We start from the raw sequence: 16274 nt of genomic DNA, 5'->3' as shown, positions 1-16274 counted from the left end.
CTGTTATAGCATCTAAGAGGCTCTGCTAACTGTTACAGCATGTAGGAGGCTCTGCTAACTGTTACAGCATCAAAGAGGGTCTGCTAACTGTTACAGCATGTGGGAGGCTCTGCTAACTGTTACAGCATGTATGAGGCTCTGCTAACTGTTACAGCATGTAGGAGGCTCTGCTAACTGTTACAGCATGTAGGAGGCTCTGCTAACTGTTACAGCATGTAGGAGGCTCTGCTAACTGTTACAGCATGTAGGAGGCTCTGCTAACTGTTACAGCATGTAGGAGGCTCTGCTATCTGTTACAGCATAGCCATTTTCACACATGCACTTTATACCGGGAAATGACCAGAAAGCGGAAACGAACCAAACGAAGCCAGTCTGTAAAAAGTGCTTCAACACGACGCAGGTGAACGGATAAACATCGAACCAGCCAGGCTATTTCTCTCAGACAGGGATCCCAACTTCTTCAAAGATTTCAGTTCAAAGACTGGTTAGCGAATGTGAAGGATACAACATACATGCCCTCTTAAGTCAAACGAGTGTGATTTATTGTGTGACAAGCAAACTTATTTCACCATCGGAGTTTTGCCGACCCCCAAAATAAGGACGATTCCCCATCCAAGTGCACACGTCACTCCCCACCCGCTCTGCAGTGCCCCCCCCCCCCCCCCCCCCCCCCCGACCCCCGTCAAATACAGGTACTTTCGCTGCTGTTTTTCCACATGTGATCCTTCAGGTGTGAAGGGAAATTCCGGGAAATAGCCAGTCTTGATTTACAGGTAATTTCCCTGTCTGTATGTGTGAAAACAGCTCATGTAGGAGGCTCTGCTAACTGTTACAGCATCTAAGAGGCTCTGCTAACTGTTACAGCATCTAAGTCCAAAATCATGACAAGAAGGCGGAGCTGCTCTCATTCGGTTTGTTTACTTTCCACCCTTTCACATTAGCGTGTTAACCATCTAATTCCATCTAAAAAGAGACGGAGGGGAAAGGCGGAGCGACTTCCCCGGGCTCGTGCCTGGCTGGAGCTCCCCAGCTTATTTTAGATCTCCTTCCGCGGCCGCAACCAGACCGCTGCGACCACGATCCGAGACACGCAATCACGAGACACGCAACCACGTGAGCCGCTTTGATGCCACTGTTGAAAAGTCCTGGTGGTGATTGAGGTGACGACAATAATGTGAGGAGTACAGGTTGAAACGGTTGTCGATGTCGAGGCCTTCTCTGAGTGTGACTGTGGAGCGTGGTGAGGCCTCCTCTGAGTGTGACTGTGGAGCGTGGTGAGGCCTCCTCTGAGTGTGACTGTGGAGCGCGGTGAGGCCTCCTCTGAGTGTGACTGTGGAGCGCGGTGAGGCCTCCTCTGAGTGTGACTGTGGAGCGCGGTGAGGCCTCCTCTGAGTGTGACTGTGGAGCGTGGTGAGGCCTCCTCTGAGTGTGACTGTGGAGCGTGGTGAGGCCTCCTCTGAGTGTGACTGTGGAGCGTGGTGAGGCCTTCTCTGAGTGTGACTGTGGAGCGTGGTGAGGCCTCCTCTGAGTGTGACTGTGGAGCGCGGCGAGGCCTTCTCTGAGTGTGACTGTGGAGCGCGGCGAGGCCTCCTCTGAGTGTGACTGTGGAGCGTGGTGAGGCCTCCTCTGAGTGTGACTGTGGAGCGTGGTGAGGCCTCCTCTGAGTGTGACTGTGGAGTGTGACGAGGCCTCCTCTGAGTGTGACTGTGGAGTGTGACGAGGCCTCCTCTGAGTGTGACTGTGGAGTGTGACGAGGCCTCCTCTGAGTGTGACTGTGGATCGCTGCGAGGCCTCCTCTGAGTGTGACTGTGGAGCGCAGCGTCAGTGAAACATGCCCTTTTTGTAACCTTCATCACACCACGAAATGAAAGGCGACGCCAAGACAAGATATTGGTGTCATCAGTCAAGCTTTACTGTGAGTTCACTTAGGGAGAGCAAAAGCAGGCGTTGCTGTGTCTACGGGAGAGAAGATGGTATTAAGCTGTCTCAGTGCCAGCGCGCGTGTGTGTGTGTGTGTGTGTGTGTGTGCGCGGGTGTGTGTGTGTGTGTGTGTGTGTGTGTGTGTGTGTGTGAGTGTGTGTGTGTGTGCGCGCGCGAGCTTTGGGGAGAGACAGAGTGGTAATTGTGTTGACACAAGGCATGGTGAAGAAGGACTACCAGTGCTTGGGCGCCTGGTGTACTCTGTCTCCTTCTGGTACCACAGCTGCCATAGGGAGACACTGTATCCCAGACAGATGGAACTGCTCAACTGCTCAAGTATCATATTAGGCTAAATTAGTGATACTATGTAACAATTTCAAGACTAAATATTTTCAATCTGAGTTAAGTAAGTGCTTGGGATGAAGAAGTTATCCATGAGACTTCCTGGTTTTGCCCGTCGATGGTTTTGCCCCATAAGAGCCCATGTGGTACCATTGGGTATGTGGAAAAATCCTCTTAGCGTATGGAAGTGACAAACCAAAACTGGAAATTGCATGTTTTATGAGACAAAAAAAAACATGAGAAAGCATGACATATTTTGCCTATTGTCCCTTTGGTATAAATCATCTCGGCCAAAATTGCGAATCGGGGATGCAAAATAGTCAAGAGCGTCCCATCCCTCTAATTGAGACCCGAAAGTTTCATCCCATTTCCCCCCAAATTAGATGATCCTAAGCCTAAGCAGTCACATCACATGATTTCTGGGCATTGAGGTTTTTCGAGCAGTTACCCCTCGCTGCCATTTGGAGCCACCAACATACCAAGCTGCTGCAGCTTTAAACTGCTGTTTTTGTAGAACTTGAAATCTCTTCTACTCCTGAAATGTATGATATTACATTTGCTTCTGCTCTTACCGTTGCTTGCTGTGTTGACATAGTACCGCCGCCCTTGTGGAGACATGTAGCATCTCCATTGGGGAGGCAGGGGGTCTCGGAGGTCCTCAATGGGAAGTTGACTCAGAGATGCTGTCCTCTGTCAAAACAGAAAAAGCAATAAATATATCAATAAGTGGCAATAACCCCAAGCACAGTTCGTCTGCAACTTGAAGGTTAATATAAACACCCCCTTTAGCTCCTATAGTCAAACAGTTATTATTTCTCATAGGTCTGTCAGAGCAGAATCGCTGGAGATATAACTGCAGATGACACAAAACCACTAAAGATCAGGCAAGAGACAAGAGACACAGATGAAATGCACAAGACCCAGCCTGAGTTCAATGAGGTTCTCATTTCCTGAAGTATTTCACAACCAGCAAGCAATGACATCATAGCGGAGAGGGCTGACTGAGTTGCACTGCCACACAAAGAACAACAAACTGGCGTGGGGCTTGCAGTTGGACCGAGACCCAGAGCTACAAAAGTCCTTCAGCGTTTGTGCACGGCTGGAGAACATAGGAGAGCATGTAGGCAAACTGCCACGGCTGGAGAACATAGGAGAGCATGTAGGCAAACTGCAGCACATCTGCCACTGATTAGCACGAAAACAACAGCAGGCCCAAGAACGTCCTAACACTTTGTGGACATGCTGTTGTGAGACTCTGGAAAGCCAGAATAAATTCCATATCAGTTACAGTTTTGCTGAGGTTAGTTTTAGGAACTGGAAGGGAATACAATCCAGTTACTGCAATGATTGAGAGGAGACCCACAGCGGCCAAAGCTCCTTAACTCACATCTACAGGATAGGGCTGAGCGATATGACCAAAATCTCATATCCCGATATAGGTCATTTCATATCCCGATACCGATATATATCACGATATAGCATATTTTCTGTAAATTCAATTTATAGTTTATATAAAATGACCACATGGCCATTTATTTATGTAGCAGTTAAACCAGTTAAAATGTTGTCAAACCTCACAAAGGATACATGCATTCAGAATACAGATAAGCATGGCTATTCTTTCCAACACAAATAATAATAATTAGTTGCAGGGCAGTAGAATGAAACACAAACTGAACCACACCACCAGTTCGATTTTCAAAGATTACATTAGAGCAAAACGTGTAGAATAAAGGTTATTTAGCCTATAGTTCAGTCCAGTTCTCTCAGTTCCTTTATAAAGGAACAAAAATGCTCCACTTCGGGATTTCCATGTTACCAGTTCAGTTCACTCTGTTGTATTTGTTTTATGTAGCATTTGCTATTGATGTGATTCTAATTTGGAATCATATCTAAAAGCGGCCACTAGGCGGCAGTATTTCTTTAGTCAACGTCAAAATACCTACATGTTCAGTAGAAGAAGAATAAAATGGTAGAAGAAGAACAACTTTAAGATTAGACGCTAAAAGCTAAAGCTAACGATAGACGTTTTGTTGTCGGCCCTCAAGGGATTTCCTTGGGATGATGAGAGGATGGGAGGAGATGTTTTGCCAGGTTTAACGTTAAATGGTAAATGGTAAATGGCCTGCATTTATATAGCGCTTTTATCCAAAGCGCTTTACAGTCAGTAGGTACATTCACCCATTCACACACCGATGGCGGCAGGTTACCACGCAGGGTGCTGGCACACCAACGGGAGCAATTTGGGGTTCAGTGTCTTGCCCAAGGACACTTCGACATGCAGACTGGAGGAGCCGGGAATTGAACCACCGACCTCTTTTATCCAAAGCGATTAGTGGACGACCCGCTCTACCGCCTGAGCTACAGCCGCCCCGTTAGGAGGACACACGCAAATATGGATCAAACGTGGACTTAACACAGCGCAAATGCCTGGGTAGGCTAGGCGGATGGAGTGGAGGTAACATCTCCCTGCTCTTTAGCCTACTCACCGGCTGATTTGTGCCACTTATAAAGGGACGCAAGGGGCTTGTTGACACAGAGTCTGGACGCGTCAGCGTCATCCAAATGACGGACAATATTGCCGTAAAGTGTGTGATTTGCAACACGATATAAACGATAGAGCATCATATGAGACGAAATACATTTTCTATCGTCCAGACGAAATATATCGTCATATCGCCCAGCCCTACTACAGGAGCATGTTACCTTTAACATGATGCCTACAGGAGCATGTTACCTTTAACATCATGCGTTTCAACATCACCGTTGTAAGCCAAACAGCATGGGTCAGTTCATTTGTTTACATGCTCCTAAAGTGTTAGAGAATGATAACAGGAAAGAGTCGTGGTCGTGGTTGAGGAAGCAAGTAATCCACTGATGGAGCTTGGATTCTCTCTATGAAGTCTTGGGAAGCCACTCTGGAGATGTATTTGGGGGTAGGGGGCAACTGGCTGGTGTTTAACAGGAATGTTATTCATTATCAAGACACACCTAGACACCAGGCCCAGGACATGGGCAGACCTTTGGCCAAACAGAGCATCATCAGCACTAAACAAACCTCACCACATTGCCTTTCTTCATGAGGTATTTAGCATCTCATTAAGCAGTTGTCAGTGGTGATGGAGCGGTACTGCGTGCGTGCGCGGTATGGATTTGAGCCTGATGTGTCCCTCGAGGTAGAAGCTGCATCTCACTCCCCTCCCTTACCTCACTCCCCTCCCTTGCCTCACTCCCCTCCCTTACCTCACTCCCCTCCCTTACCTCACTCCCCTCCCTTGCCTCACTCCCCTCCCTTACCTCACTCCCCTCCCTTACCTCACTCCCCTCCCTTACCTCACACAATGAAGCCATTAGATGGAACTTCTGTCCTGGAAGAGTTTGAGAGGAGAGAACTAGTCTTCTGGTCCCCGCAGGAGCAGCAAGCAGCAAGGAGCCATGTTGTCAACCCGGGGTGACTTATGACTGCATGTAATTACACAGGCTCCTACAACATCGCTGTGATGTTTTCCCTTTGATGGTCTCAGTGGTCACTGTTATATTCGTCCCTCTTACGCCCTCGAGAAACGGATCCGCTTCAACAGCCCAGTATTTTTGCTCCGAGTGAAAATGCAGGCGTATAATATTTCAAAAATGCAAATGCTGCGCCGATAAGAGTGAGAAAAGGCGTGCAAGATGAGAGGCGGTGGCAGTAATCCAATATGTGCATGGAGGAAAATCTAAGCCATTTCCAATCATGACAGTGACAGAGGAGGAGAGGTTTGCATACTGAAAACAAAATCGGATCAAAGTCAATATCAGTGCCCAAGCACACACAGATACAGTTACGCTAGTTACGGTAGTTACGCTAGTTACAGTAGGAGTGGGTGCTATATTCATGTGTGCAGAAGCAAGGCATCCTTCAATTGTCCCACACCCCATTGCAACAATGCTGTTAGTTGTTTCTAAGCCACAGGTTGACATTTTATTTGCAGCATGTCATTGGATGAAAACAGGAAAGGGCGGGACTCAGGAGAGCCAGTCATGGTTGAAAGTGACGGTCACCTGAACCCCATGTGCTTGGGGGTTTTCTCCGCATTTCCTGCCTCATGCCAAGTTTCCTGCTGGCTTCCTTCAGATACAATTAAACCTCCTATCAGCTGCAAATGTGGAACACAATGTTGTTTGGTCACATGCATGATCAGTAAAGTGATACAGAGTATTGTTCTCCTCTGAGTGAAGCAGATATGCCTCTCCAAGGCAGACAGACGCCGTTGGGAGTGGGCTGGCCTAGTTATGGTCAGGAGGACGCACATTTACAGACTGCGAGATTCTTGGACATGAACATGTTTTAGCTTGTTGACATGGTTCGTTTACAGCACTGCAATATATATATATATATATATATATATATATATATATATATATATACCGTAAAACTGCCAATAAGGGCCCGGGCGCTTATTATGCTAAATCAATTTGGACCAGGCGGTAAAAGGAAGACCAGGCGGCAATTAGAGTCAGGCGGTTATTTCCATTTGGGCATAATTGAGCCAGGCGGTTATTATTTTTTTAACATAAATGCCTGCTCAGCAAAAACGTAAAGTATCAAATTGCTTATTTAAACCAGTGAGATAGTACTTAGGACACACAAGAGGCTAGGTACAGGCAGTTTAAACCAGTGAGATAGTACTTAGTACACACAAGAGGCTAGGTACAGGCAGTTTAAACCAGTGAGATAGTACTTAGTACACACAAGAGGCTAGGTACAGGCAGTTTAAACCAGTGAGATAGTACTTAGTACACACAAGAGGGTAGGTACAGGCAGTTTTGACAAAAACAACAATAACAACGGTAACCAAAAAAATATTCCATTTCCGGCCCGGGCGGCAATTAGAGTCAGGCGCTTATTATGCTAAATCAATTTGGACCAGGCGGTAAATGGAAGACCCGGCGGCAATTAGAGTACAGGCGCTTATTAGAAGAATTACGGTATATATATATATATATATATACACATATATACATATATAATGCAGAAACTGACACTGAACCTACTGTGTAAATCTGTCTACAAACTATTACTGGGATGTCCATACGTCCGCTTCAAGTGCATCTCCAAGCTGAGCTACGCCTTGAATGAAGTGTTGTGAGCCACCTCGAGTGAAGAGCTGTTTGGGGAGGAGATGACGAGTCTCTCCACAAGCACACAAGCAGCAAAATAGACATGAGTGAGTGAATGAGAACACCTTGCTGGTGGGAACTGTGACAAACGTAACAGCCAGCTTGTGTCGGCATATGCAACATTAAATAATGCACCATTCCAGATGGTTAACCTTATAAACCCCAGACTGCCTTGGGCTCCACATTCACAGCATGCCAGAGAAGCCCCAGGCAGAGAACAGAAGGATGACTGAGGAGGAGCAACAACAACAACCATGACTGCTGTCTGTCTGTCTGTGCACCATGCAACTTCTCTGTCTCCTAGTCTGATTAATATATCAAGTTGAAGTTTAATTAAACAAGTATTAGTCATTATGGAAGGCATTACACACAAATCTGATCATTCTAAGAGCAACACACTGCTTGCTGTTATCTATCTATCTATCTATCTATCTATCTATCTATCTATCTATCTATCTATCTATCTATCTATCTATCTATCTATAACATGTTTTCTTCCAGCAAATTGTGATGTAACTTTGAGGTATGAGTCCTGGTCACTGCACTAGTGCCTGCTCTGGTTGGTTTGGCTTGTTCAAGGGGAGGGGAACTGGGGAGGGGAATAGTGTGATCCTCCAACGCGCTATGTCCTGCTGCTGAAACTCCTCACTGTCAGGTGAAAAGAAGCAGCTACATGATGTATCGGAGGAAGCATGTGCTAGTCTACAACTCTCCTTAGATGGGCAGAGGGGGTCGAGCAACGGCCAGAACAGCAGGAATTTACCAAGTACAATTATGGAGAGAATGGGTAGAAAAATCCCTGGAGGGACGACATGCTCGATCTCCATGCGAATAAAAAAATAATAGAATCCATTCGAACCAACAAAACATGATGCTGACTCAACCAGAAACCTTCATTGGTATGCCTGGTATTATACACAGATTTGTGGGTTTTCTTTGTCAGATACAGGCGTTTCCCACACGCACAGGCAGCATCTCTCATTATGGAAAACAAAATACCTCGTGGTCTCTGTATTTCAGTGACTCTGGCTCCTTGCCTGGAAAACTAAGAATAATTTGTTCAATTCCCCTTGGAAAATGGCTTCAATAAATAGCCGGTCAGTGTGTGAATAACAGCGTAGTAAACTTGGGTCATTACCCCTTCACCTGGGCTGAGGCCGACGGGAAATATTCTGCTTGCTTCAGCTTCCGAGTCATTACAGAGAGTTCAAACCCAGGGCGTACTCTGAGTGCTGCTGAAAGTGTGGTCTAAAACAAGCAGTTTATTCAATGCCAACCCATAAATAGCTATCATCTGATCGAATGTACTGCAACACAGTGTGTCTCTGAACGTATCATCTGATCTAATACTGCAACACAGAGGCCCTTTCTCAATATGGGTTCTTGTGTTCTTGTGTCCATGTGAAACATCATCAGTCGCAGCACAAGTACTGTTCCAATACAAAGTTCACAAGAACACTTAAACTTCCCGGATGGGAATTTTCAGCATTCTTGGCGAAACGTGAACTTTGTATTGGAACAGTACTTGTGCTGCGACTGATGACGTTTCACAGGGACACAAGAATACAAGAACAGATATTGAACCCATATTCAGAAAGGGGCAGAGTGTGTCTGTCTCTGAATGTATCATCTGATCTAATGTACTGCAACACAGCGTGTGTCTCTGAATGATAATTGGACAGAAGGGTTAGACAGGCCACTTCAATATACAGAAATATTTGACTTCAGTGTTAAGGGTTAGGAGTTAGGAGTTAGGGGTTAGGAAAGGAAAAAACAAGACAGAACTTAATTGGTTCCAACAGAAAATGTAAAGTGTTGATTGCGTTTCTAAGGTGAGACCACATAAACCTACTGTAACATAAGAGAGGTAATACATCTTCGCTGTAAAGATTCTGTCTTTCGGAGGGATTTTGCAACCGACTTCCTTCAGCTTTCAAGCCCAGTTGCAATTTAGCAACGTTACAATAGAAACATTGTCCTGAAAAGGTGATTCACTGGCTACAACTGTCACCGTCTGAGGTCACATGATTGTGAAACAGTGAGTCGTCCACTCATGGCCATGGGCTGTGGGGAGGAGGAGGAACAGACTGGATTACTGGACGGGTCCCACTCTAAACTAGCTGTCCTCACACTTGCCTGCGTGAGTGACTCAGTATCTCCTGACTAGTGGCAGGGTGTGTGTGTGCTCGAGTGATTTGCCTGTCATGCAGTATGTCGTCCCGTTACGTTATGTGCGTAAGCCTCTGGTAACCCCCCCCTGTGAAAACATCTGGACGTGGGAAGGCGTGAGTCTGTGGGGGTCAAGGTCTGTCGGAGCAGCTGTCCACGCAGCGCAAACATGAGGTGCCTTGGCAGCAGGGAGAGCGTGGAGAGTTGTAGTCACCTCACCCCGAGCTATTCTCAGCATGAACATAACCGTCCCTTACATCTTCACTTTTGCCAATAGACTGACGAATCTTTCCTGAAAAATAGCAGAGTATCATGCTTTTCCATTTGGCTCAGATTTGAATGTTTCTTAGAGGCACACGGTTCTTGATATTGTGATATGAGACTAGATATTGTCTTAGAGTTTTGAGATTGGAATATTGTGATATGTCACAAGTGTTGTCTTTTACTGGTTTTAAAGGCTGTGTTACAGTAAAGTGATGCCATTTTCTGAACTTAGACTGTTCCAGCTGTTCTATGGCTTTACCCACTGAGTCATTATATCCACATTCCTGATGATTATTGATCAAAAATCTGTGTAAAATTTGCAGCAATCCTGAAGTTAAATTCAATACTTTTCAAGACCCTTCCAAGATATTTTAAGACCTCAGCGCCACTTCCAGTTGTAACCGGTTACATCAGCGACACACCTTTAATTAACACCTTTAACTAAACGGTGTTAGCTTGCCATAACTTCTATGGAGCACTGTATCAATACAACATAATTCAGATAGGCCGGGAGGGAACAGTAACTGTCATGCTCACTCACTCACTCACTCACTCACACAGCAGTGTTTCCCACAGCATTTGGAGACATCATGGTGGGTGGACCTTGGACCCTCTAGGGAAGTCCAGGGGAGGCTGTAAGACAATTTTGTACAATCTGGTGCACTTTGAGAGCAAAATGAAGAGACTAGATCTATGAAGAACTACACACATGGCATTAATATCCTCTTTACTGTGCTGTGGCTTTACTATGAGTGCGTTTACATGCACACCAATAAACTGATAACTGTGAGTAATCAGTTTATGGCAATAATCTGATTACTGCGCTTACATGCACTTTAATAATCCGACAATAGGAAAAACCCGGGTTTACATGATTCAGTCAATTAGTCGGATTTCTCTCCATAAGGCGGCGGTAATTCAACTTTTTACATGCAACTTGTACATGCGCAGATGTATAAACCCACAAGAAACCTGATACGCTGTATACATGCACTCAAAAGACAGGTTATTGGCCAAAAACCTAGGTGTGTTAATCGGTTTTCTCATAACCCGTTTATGACCATAAACGGATAAAGCTTATCAGTTTATGCTGTTTACATGACCACTTGAATAATCAGGTAACTCTAGAAATCCGCTAATAAACTGTTTATTGTCTGCATGTAAACGCACTCAATGATGAACAACTGTCTCCCTACATACCTGTATACAGGTCATATATGGTAGAATACTGTTTGCTTAAATACAATGGCCCATTTAAACCAACATCACTTTCAGGGGAGAACTCGAGTACAAAGTAACATTTGCTTTGTAGGCATAAACAAAAGTAAAATAAAATAAAGGGGGACTTTGATTGGAATGATGTTCAGCCCAGACAATACTTAAATAATAGAGGTGGGGGAAAAAATCACACCATAGTATCGCGATATTTTGCCTGACGATATTGTATCGATATTTGGACGCCAAGTATTGATATATATATATATATATTATTATTTTTTTGCAGGCCATGCCATGCCAGGCCACCGGGCATCTGCCCGAAGTGCTCGATGGTGCAGTCTGCGCCTGCAGTGGCATATTGAGTCCAGAGAAGCTTAATAATGTAGCCTACGTGTGGGGCAAAAACAAAACAAAACAAAAAAACACTGCATGTTTTACTTCCGGTGAGGTCAAGGAAAAGGTAGGAAAAGGAGTTAGGAGTGACACTGACAATATATCAAAATATCGCAATATTCAATATATCGCAATACTAGCATATCGCAATATCGCAATACTATCGTATCATGACTCAAGTATCGTTTTAGTATCGTATTGTGGGCATCTGGTGATTCCCACCCCTATTAAATAAGCCCTAAAGCAGGAGTTCACAGTCAACTACAGTAATATATGGCAGTCAAAATCTATTTGTGGTGTGGGAAACACTGCACACACAGACACACACACACACACACACACACACACACACACACACACACACACACACACACACACACACACACACACACACACACACACACACACACACACACAGAGCAGTAAATGGTTCACTGTCAACCTACTGTGCAACAGGCACTTTTACAACACTATTTTAAAGCATATATAAAGCATTTATAAAGCAACAAATTTAAAAAGTCTTGAAGTTTGAAATGGTCTTAAGGCTTTTTAATAGTTTTTAACACGTTCACTGCCAATGACGAGTTGACTCGTCAAACACAATCCAACCGTTCACTGCCAATGACGAGTTGACTCGTCAAAAAATTTTTTTTTTTTTTTTTGACGGTGCTACGTGGATCAATGTCCCCCACGTCTCCTATAAAAATATTGGAAGTATTGAATGTGTATAATCTATTTTACCGACCAACTAAGTGGCGACAGTGCTCTCCCGACAGAGAGAAAGCCAACCAAAAACAGCCGCGGGAGCAAGCCATTCTCAAGGAAATGGCTTGGCGATTTTACAGTCATCAGTCACCAGACTCGCCCGAGAGCGGCCGCGCCAGCAGCAGCACACGGAGAGCGGAGAGCGGTGCTGGCGTGGGGGATTGCAAATTTGCATAATAGATTATGGGTGAAACACACTTTGAAACACCCGCAGAAAGGCCAGAATCGCACGCATTCCGAAAACCCAGAAACGAACGAGCCTCATTCTCATACTGTAGGCGAAAACGCTTTCACGCTGCTGCACACCGGCGCACAACGGTGGGGGCTTCCAAAAATAGACTGGGTGGGCAGCATAAAGCCTAGAATCGCACAAAGCTTCATCAAAGCTCTCAACCGAAAATCCAAGAAACGATTGAGTCCCATCCACAGTCCACACTCGCCACACTCGCCGACGAGGGGCCGCCAGAGAGGGAGGCTGCTCACTGCTCAGACAGGCAGGAGAAACTGGCTTGTGACAAACGCCACCAGACACGCCCACGGAGGGAGGAGTTTAAAGGAGAGGGTGTTCAGAACTATATTGTTCAGATGTCTGATCTCTCACTGATGCCAAAAATAAATGGTTAAAGTGACTGTTCTGCCTGTTTGATTGAATTTCACAAAACTGCGATTATCTCAGCTTCCTGTCTCACACGCTGAAACCATGGTGTACTCAACGGCTAATATCTACATAACTACTAACTCTACAAACTAACTCTTTTAGACAGAGAAAGCACACATTCTATTAGTACTTTTGTGAACTTCGTGTTCACAAAGTCCAAGCAGAAAATTATCCTCGGCTCTTGTAAAATGAGCCAGAATCCTCAAAAAATGGCTTGGCAGAAGCTACCTACAGTAAAAAAAAAATGGCTGGCAGTGAATGTGTTAAGGGTCTTAATTTTGCCTAAATTGATTGATCAACTTTTAATATTTTTCACCCTACCCTTCACGCTACCCTGGGCACTAATAATCAGGGAAGGAAAGCCTGTCTTTGTATTTTATTTTCATCAAAGTCTAGTTTTTTTTCTATTTACATTTTTATTTGAAGCAGGGTGCATACATGTTATGCAGGACATATCACGCTATACATGATGTATAATACATCATATACATTGACCTCACCAACAACCCCCCCCCCCCACACACACACACAAACTCACTACCTCCTCCTAAACTCAACTGAACCCCCCCCCATAAAACTGGAACTCATATCTAATTTAATGCCTGTTTAACTGGGACTGTAAATTCATGTAAATTCCCTGCACATGTAATGCCTATTTAACTTAGCCTGTAAATTTCATGTACATTCAATGTAAACTCTTATTTAACTCTGACTGTAAATGCATGTAAATCCACTGCCTATTTAACTCAGTCTGTAAATCTCATGTAAATTCAACGTAAATTCATATTTATCATCCACAGAACACTTCACCACTCATGTACATATTGTATATATTTTCTCGATTTGATTGCACTTGCAACTTTGTGATTGTCTTTAGTTATCTTCCTCACATATTTTTTCCCCCCGATTTTTTATCCCATTTTTATCCCCCATTAGTGCTAATTTATATTTATCCTGGTTGCTGCTCCACCCTCTGCCGATCTGGGGTAGAGCCGAAAACTGGCTACATGCTTCCTCCGAGACATGGGCAGTTAGCCAGCCGCTTCTTTTCACCTGACAGGGGAAGCTTCACCGGTAGGACATAGCACGTGGAGGATCACGCTATTCCAACGAGTTCCCCCCCTCCGAACAGGCGCCCTTCACGACCAGAGGAGGCACCACATCAGCAACCAGGATATTGCATGTTTTGGTGAAGCGGTTCCTATATGAAGGAAACCTCCGGGAGGCACGGGGAGAACATGCAAACTCCACACAGAAAGGCCCTTTTGACGACCCCACCCGGGGCACGCATTCCTTCAGCGTTCACAGCGTCCCAGGTGGGAATCAAACGCAGGGCTTTCGAGCTGTGAGGCGACAGCGCTTACCACTGCACCACCATACCCCCCAGATCTTCCTACTTCTTATCTCTGTATATTGATGTGACCGCTACGCTGCATACAGACACTAAGACAAATTCCTCGTATGTAACTTGCATACTGTGGCAATAAAAGTGATTCTGATTCTAATTCTGATTATCTTCTTACATTGTACTCAAACATGACATCAAAAATCAAGTATTTTCCAAACTTTCAAAATGTTGTATAAAGATCTGCAAAATGAAGGAAAGGTGGCCAGCTGCATTCATGTACGACCCAGAGAAAACTAAAAAACTAAACACAAAACAAAATACACACCTATAAGAAGGAAGTGTGCACAAACCGAAGCATAGGAGGAGCTTATCTTCTTGATTGACTTAAAATCAGATCTGATCACAGTCTTGTTTTACTAAAAGTGCTTGTGACGTCTCACATGTGGCTTTGACTTACAAACATTTAGGCCTTTGTTTGTTTGTTTTTCCCAATTAGAAAATAAAATATATATAAAAATAAAGAAAATAAAAAAACATTTATGCCACGTCATAGAAAATACCAAGATATCGTGTATCACCATTCAGCCTAAAAATTAGGGGTGCTCCAAAAAATCGATTCTGAAAGGATCACGATTCTTAAAGGAGAATTTCGGTTTTTTTGAACCTGGATCCATCTCCTGGCATTAATTATGATTTGGCCACTCACCAGGCGATCTCCGCGGCGTTTCTGGCCGTCCTAGCGTTGTTTTGACATCAATAGCGTCCAAGTCAGTTGTAAAATGGAGCTGACTTGGGGCCAAGTGTGAGCCTGTCTTTCCTGCATCTAAATAGCTATTTTTATTCCCGTTTTCGCCAAATATCGTCAGAATCTGATCCCTCAAGAAGCACCACAGTGATATTTCGCCAAAGGCTGTTTCCTGGAGTCCCACAGGGATCAAATTACCTCAAACGTGATCTCGGTCACCAAGTCTCGTGAAGTCCCGCGATACTTTCCTGCCGACTGACCAAGTACAGGAGGACGCTTTGCGGTGGTGGTTTTAGCGCAACCTATGTGGGGTTTGGCGTAACCTATGTGGGATTCGAAATAACGAAGGTTATGCCAAACCCCACATAGGTTGCGCTAAAACCACCACCGCAAAGCGTCCTCCTGTACTTGGTCAGTCGGCATGAAAGTATCGCGGGACTTCACGAGACTTGGTGACCGAGATCACGTTTGAGGTAATTTGATCCCTGTGGGACTCCAGGAAACAGCCTTTGGCGAAATATCACTGTGGTGCTTCTTGAGGGATCAGATTCTGACGATATTTGGCGAAAACGGGAATAAAAATAGCTACCGTATTTAGATGCAGGAAAGACAGGCTCACACTTGGCCCCAAGTCAGCTCCATTTTACAACTGACTTGGACGCTATTGATGTCAAAACAACGCTAGGACGGCCAGAAACGCCGCGGAGATCGCCTGGTGAGTGGCCAAATCATAATTAATGCCAGGAGATGGATCCAGGTTCAAAAAAACCGAAATTCTCCTTTAATGCCACGATTCCTGGATCGATTCCAAACTCCCAAGAATCGATTCTTCTTCGTATTGTAAAATTATTATTATTATTTTTTTTTACAGTGCACCTGAACACAACATGCAAGATACCGGCTGAATAAGTGTCCAAATATTCATGTCATTTGTGTACTGTACTGTCACGGTGCCACCACCTCTTGCACTTAAGAACTGGTTAATGTATTCCCCCAAAATCTATAAATCCTTCTCAAAGTCTACAGATCACCCCCAGTCTATAAATCCATCTTATCTGAAGAACATAAGGGGGGAATTCCCCCCTAGTTTGCAAAATGAATTTAGGCCCTGACTGTAATACTTCAGAAGTTGAATTTGAAGTTCAGCATTAATACATTTGTCGTTTTTTGTCTTAGATTTACCTTTGTGTGTTATTGCAATATAAAACTACATCATTGAGAATCGATAGGGTTAGGGTTAGGGTTAGGTTAGGGTTCTGTTATCGAGAATCGTTGGAATCGAGAATCGTTGG

The 16274-nt window shown here is 44.6% G+C and overlaps 1 protein-coding gene across 1 annotated transcript in view; it reads right to left on the bottom strand.

Annotated features, from left to right (window-relative positions):
* Nucleotides 1–16274, bottom strand: part of gas7b (growth arrest-specific 7b) — a 94233-nt gene that overhangs the window by 61647 nt on the left and 16312 nt on the right. The window contains exon 2 of the mRNA XM_083635709.1: nt 2835–2952. Coding sequence (XP_083491835.1) covers nt 2835–2952 — 118 coding nt within the window. The remainder of the gene's footprint in view (nt 1–2834; nt 2953–16274) is intronic.

This window comes from Poromitra crassiceps (genome assembly GCF_964638095.1).
Source record: "Poromitra crassiceps genome assembly, chromosome: 4".
Taxonomy (NCBI): domain Eukaryota; kingdom Metazoa; phylum Chordata; class Actinopteri; order Beryciformes; family Melamphaidae; genus Poromitra; species Poromitra crassiceps.
Note: the sequence above shows the minus strand (reverse complement) of the source record. Positions and strands in the feature narration are given on the sequence as shown.